The sequence below is a fragment of the Trichoplusia ni genome, chromosome 9 (genome assembly GCF_003590095.1).
Source record: "Trichoplusia ni isolate ovarian cell line Hi5 chromosome 9, tn1, whole genome shotgun sequence".
Taxonomy (NCBI): domain Eukaryota; kingdom Metazoa; phylum Arthropoda; class Insecta; order Lepidoptera; family Noctuidae; genus Trichoplusia; species Trichoplusia ni.
Genome location: NC_039486.1, coordinates 6951572 through 6957975, shown reverse-complemented (window position 1 = coordinate 6957975; position 6404 = coordinate 6951572). Strand labels below are relative to the sequence as shown.

The window sequence follows — 6404 nt, the reverse complement described above, 5'->3', positions numbered from 1 at the left end:
CAAAAGTGTAAAAACTGTCCGTGTGTAGGCCCTTTATGTCTTCAACCCTATAAGCCGATATAACCACTTAGAATAAATATCAAGGAGAAGCATCGGTTGATACGCTCATAAAATTGATGGATGACCAGTTTTGTTTGCAAGTTATTTTCGACTTTGGAAACTGAATTCTCAGTGTCGTAAGTCCAACTTCTAAAGGTTTTCACATTTCGACTAAATATCCTGTAGTTCAAACATGTTATAATTATTGTGGCATAGGTACTCACACCTAACTAAATTAACCGCCACAAAAAATATGAAATTCTAGATATTCTCAACGAAAATCAGACTAGATTTCAGGGTCTCATTAATAAAATATAGGTATACATTACACATAATTCATGTGTAGGCAGTGTGGGTAGAATTCTAGAGCTAAAGAAATTTTATACAATTTTTTATTTTCTGTAACTGCCACCTAAGAAATACAACAAAGCTACAATAAGAAGAAAAAGTATTTTACAAAATGCGACATTATTTCCACATTCTAAAGTACATTTTCGAGAGTTTCTTTGCCAACGCCTACGCGCTGCCTACGTTTGAAACAACTGTGTCTCTATGTGTCTGCTTAGTCGACGGTTTTCTAAAGAAAAATAGTTTCTAAGGTGTATTTAAATTAAGGCTTGCATGTTGGTATGAATTAAAGCTTTTTTACTACCAAACAATCACTAATTTAAAACATCACACAAAAAAAGATTTTTTATATCTTTTTTATTCACGAAATCTGCGTATGCATTTAATTGATATATTACGTTATATCTTATTAATAACTTACTTACTTGATACCTTAACTGTACAAAATTGCACAAAGAGATCAATTTTCACGAATATGCATTTGTAATTGTGTAGTTAAAAAATTGCAAATACAAATTTTCTTTTATATGAGCGTTAAAATAAAAAAAGTCCGCCCTAGTATTGCTATTTTTCTCAGTAATCCTCACCAGTTGGAATCAATTACGACATTCCACTTTCATTCCTAAGATTGAATTTATTGAAATCTTGCTTTATAAGCACATAGCGTTGCACTCTAAAGGTAGGTTCAGATGAAGGTTTCCATTCTCTATCACTGAGTAAAGTTAATTAAAATAAATATTATTACTGAAAGTGTTTCTCTTAAAACCTTAACAGATGTATATTAAAAATGGGAATCATTTTATAACAATACACAAAAACCCTGAAATAGCTTTTCTCAGTAACTATTCCTTTATTTTTTAATAAAAATATTTTAAGCTCTTTTCCCAATGACTGAAAATTGCTCGCTCATACATACTAGAATACTAAGTGCATCAATGTATGTGAATGAATTCGCCTCGCTTTCTGTGACGCTAAATGTCACAGCATTAATACTACAAAGATAGACATGACGTAGCCACCTACGTCCCACACGAGCTTCGGACTGCAGAGCACTTAAATGGAGTTTAACTACCGCTGAAGCCTGCAAATTAATTGCCATGTCTGTACTACGCGATGCGAACATCACATTGAAGAAAGGTTAACCGTATTTTCATTCATTTTACTTAACACGATTTTCTCAGATAAAGATGTTTCGGAGTATCTCGAAGGTACTTTAGACGAGTACATTAGTACTCGCCTACAAGGACCGTAACTTTTCTTTGACAAATTGAAACTGAAAACAATTTCAGGTAGGCTCCCAATTTCGTCTGAAGTAACATCGAGATCGGTTAAGAATTACGTTTCAAAGGATTAAGTTGGAAGCGTCGGCAAGAAGAACCCAGTCTCCGAACTCTTAATGTTATATTACATATTCTGAGTACGTCCTTAGAGGACCTATTCTAAATTTAAACCAGAGCTTCTATAGAATATGTCTGTAGAGCTACACGCGCCGCATTATCCACGTATAGGCAACTGTCGTACGTCCCACCGGTAGGCAAATGCCACCCTCGGCGACTATTATGTCTGTTCCATATTCCTGAATAAAAATCAATACAACCTTTTTGATAACAGGCTAGACGAGCTTTCGAAAATGTTATGAAATAATCGCTCGTCAATTGTCATCAGTTTGCGGAGAATAAAAACAGTGTCGTAGTTTTGCAAGATGAATAATCTGTGGGCGCGATCGATACCAGAATGCCGCGGGTTGAGGGTAGCTAGGAGGAGACCGGCTGGTTGGGGTTGGGAGCGCAGGGGGTGCTGTTTCATTGAGAACGTGTGGGCGGCGCGCGTGGGCGACCTGCTTATAAAGCTGGCCGGCCCTCCCCTCCTACTTGTAGTCGTGTCTCGATCGTGCCTAGAGTAACATCGAACTGTGAATCATGTGCAACATTCGTCTTTCGAGCCTAAGGTGAGTTAAATATATAATTTAAATAAAACAGCAAGTAAATAGGAAACATTTAGGTTTTCAGAGAAATATACCCTTTTTTTAATCATTCGGAAACAGTGTAATTTATTCATAATTGCCACTCGCAAATTATACCAATTTTGGAAATTGAAATGTTAAATTAATTAATTAAATTATTTCATTGTTTTAGGCTGTTATCAGTCTTGCTTGGCTACTTGGTAGCTCAAGCAAAGGCTTACCCGATGCAGGGATGGCCTATGTACCCACAAACATCTCGGGAGTACCCAGATGAAGAATATTATTATGCGCCTAAAGTACAATATTTTTATGATGCCCCGGCGATCACCGTGCCTGAAATGCACGCTCAAGTTCCGTACCCGTATTTCTATGATCCCTATGGCCACTTCGTTGCCAACGAAGCTCCTAAGAGGCAGGAAGAGAGGCTGGCGGCTCTCCCTATCGGACAAGAGACCTGGTTCGAGAGCGACACCACGCCCCGCTGGCAATCCAACGACGTCGATGACGTCAGTGCAGCATTCCTCGACAATTTAATCCTTACGCAAATGGCTCAAGACGCACAGAGGCGGCGCGAGAATGCCCGCGCAGCCTTCCCGCCTGTTGATTACGAGGAGCGCGACGCCGAGGACGAGGACGTTCGCGAACTGAAGGCCTTAGCCGGGAAGCCTCTATACCACGTGCCTAAGACCGTGCCCAGGATCGAGGACGACGACTATGCTTCAGATGATGGCTTTATCAACTGGAACGGAAATAAAAGGAGCGGAATAGAATTAACGACCGCAGCCCCAGAAACAACCACTGAAATAAAAGAAGGTGACAAGGAAGTCGTGATGCCCCGACCTGCACAAAACCCTCTTAATCGCGGACATCAGAAGAGCCAAATTAAAAGGAACAATGCTTTCTATGATACCATTGTACAATACTTCGCAAACAAGTCGGCAAAGTCCAACTTACAAGTAAGTTAAATATTCAATACTAAAAATAATAGTAATTCACGAATTGCGCTTTTCTTGGAATTACGATTAAAATTATCTTTGTTTCGTAAAAAATATAAGTCTTAAAATTTAATGTTTCATTGTTTGAAACGTACTAAGACTGGAAGCTCCGAAGTCTAAAAATAGCAAGGCCGGGTCGGGGGCGGCGGGTGACACAGTGGGCTCAGAGGCCGGGTCAATCGACGCCCGTAGGGGTGTAAGCGCTCACCTCCTAACAGATAGCTTAACGCGACGCAACTAAATAATTTCCACTTGTTAATAAATAACTAAATAAAAAGACTTACTAATTTCCGTTTCTTTGTCATCAGGACCCCGCAAAAGGACGGAGAATTGAAAAACGTTTCGTCGCTGATGACTCCGATCTCGTCGTGGAACTCCGAGGCCTCAAACACCGCATCGCAACCTAAACAGATACATCTGATTATCGCCAACAAATATGAGACTGAGTAATAAGTAGACTAAATAGTAACGCAGCGGCGACGGTATGAAAAGGTCGCGTTAAGGGGCAAACAAAACAACAAAAAAAATATATTCCATTTGTCACGCGTATGATGTATCCATTTCATAAATTTCGTCGTCCACTTCGAATAATAAGTAATTTTGTGTCAATGATTATAATACAAAAAAAAAGTTTAGAAGATCCTTTTCTATCTCTATTGATCTCTAAGAATACTTTCGGTACAGAACTAGTCGTAGATATGTTAAGCGTGTTGCGGAGTACGGGTGTAAATGATGGTACAAAATGTGACTATAATCCATGTAACAAATGAGTCGATGACTGAATAATGCATGATAATATATGTAATAGTATAAAGGTTGCTCCTTCATTTGGCAGCTATGTCGCACAATGAGTGCAATTTGTAAATACGTGTAGGTACTGATTGTCTAAGACTTATAATTATTTAGATAGAAGTCAATACATCAAAAATCTTAAACATAAGAAAGAAGAAACTGTTTTCGTTTTGTGTGAATCACTGCAGGAGAATCTCATTGCTTCTTCTACCGAATATTAAAATCATCACGCCGACAGAGTTCGCAACAATTTTTCTTCGCTATAAGTATCTATTAATTGTATATTAATTTAGATTAAGCATTATAAATTGTTTGTATGTAGTATTTTATAAACTGTATTAAATTCCCATGCGTTATCGGCCTATCAGGTAAACATTGTATTTTCTCTCGGGTGCTAACTCAATATTTTAAGTTAAACTTGTTACGGTCTACGCAGACAATACCATAAACAAACTTTTTGCATAGCAAAGTACATATAGTATATCTATTTATCTGTAAGGGTTAAGATTCTCTCAAAACATAGAGGATTGCGTGATATTTTAAGCTTTACTGCTTCTTAACTAAAGTTTTAAAATGCTGATCTATGAGATCTTTGAAGGAACGAAAACAATTGCTTTCATTTGTTGACCCTTTTCTATTTGCTCTTGTTATTGTAAATTATGCTTTTAAACAAACAATTTTGTACCCACTTTTTCTAACATCCAACCTTGTCATCAAATCACCATTTAAGATTTAATAAGTAAAGTATCCTTCGAAACTACATATCTGTTTAAAGTAAATTCAAAATAATTTCTTACGTTAAAACTACACGATCCTTTAAATTAGTGATAATTATGTAAACCTGTAAAGTATTACTAGTCGATGTTTAACATTAAAAGTAATATAACGTTGTAAATTACACTCAGTTAGGGTTCACGATACAAGTATTCTGTTCAATTTCCGCCGTAGTTTTACATATTGCAATGTTTTACAATAGTTCAAGCCTTACAATTTGTACATACCTGTCACTAGAGAAAATTAATTTCATACATGTATTTAATAACTTGTCCAAACAGGTGTTTAGATACCGTTTTGCAAAGTGTTGCTCAGAATATTATCTGTAGATACCTATATGGCTATCTGTGTATTTGTATTTTATATAGGCATTACCGAATTTTAATAGATATAGGTATTTTTTTAATTATTGCCTACTTGTAACTGAAAATGTACCTATGGATACAAATCCGAACCTTAGCGAGCTATGAAAATTGTATCAATATAAACAAGAAAAAAAATTAAATCATTACGTAAAATGTACGAGCATCTTTTATCGTTTTATTTCATTACACCAACCTTTAAGGCTAAAAAAAATAATTCCCTAAGAGCTGAAGTTAATTAAGTTAAAAAAAAACTATTCTCAATTTTTGTATATCTCATGGTATCTGAGTCATTTCATACGCTCTTGTATCGATAGTCTATATCGAGCTCTTAAATATATATCAAAATCTGTAAGAATAAAGAGCGCCCTGATCTGATTGCCTTCTCCTAAATGATAACTGGCACAGCAAACTCCCTAAAATCAATGAGCGCATCTTCAATCAATAGTTCAATGAAATAATCGAAAAATAAATAGTTGTAGTAAGCCAGTAGTCAATGAAATATTTATGTTACCATGATCCACACATATATTCTAAATAGGATCATAATTCCAATATGAATGAAACATAAGATTTATTCAAGCCGAAAAGTGTGGTTCCAATCTTCTTCTTTTTTTTTATTTAACTATTATTTATGAGAAAGAAGGAAAAGGCCTTCTGATTTTGTAGAATTAATTGAAGCGAACAGAAAGAAAGGTGAAATGATAAATAAGTTCGATCGTAAGGATAGTAAGATTCAGGACCACATTAACAACAGACAGTCGTAAATACTCTCTACGCAATGTAATCTGGTTCTAGGGCTATTTTCGTTAAAAAGTACTTAATTTTCATTACTAAATAGAAAAAGAGGGTGTACCACCGCGTCTTAGAGTACCTAATATTATTATGTGAAAATGCAGTACACGGCATAGAGCGACAGCGCTCTAAAACACCTACAATTATATTCCTTTAAGTCGTAGCGGCATGATCCCAGGTCTTCTTTTTCTATACCTTTGCAGAATAGGACAAAAATTAGACTTGGAGAGAGCAGAAAAATAAATTTAAAAGGAATAAATTAAGCTATTAGGCTATATCAGACAAAGCTGTTTACTAAACCTAGACGTAGACATGACTATAGGTTTACGTAAATAT

The 6404-nt window shown here is 36.0% G+C and overlaps 1 protein-coding gene across 1 annotated transcript; it reads left to right on the top strand.

Annotated features, from left to right (window-relative positions):
• Positions 1–1367: 1367 nt before the first annotated feature.
• LOC113497623 lies at positions 1368–5439 on the top strand. The gene is made up of 3 exons (XM_026877220.1): positions 1368–2335; positions 2523–3306; positions 3654–5439. The coding sequence occupies exons 1-3, from the start codon at positions 2307–2309 to the stop codon at positions 3750–3752; spliced, it is 912 nt and encodes a 303-aa protein (XP_026733021.1). The 5' UTR covers positions 1368–2306; the 3' UTR covers positions 3753–5439.
• Positions 5440–6404: the final 965 nt, after the last annotated feature.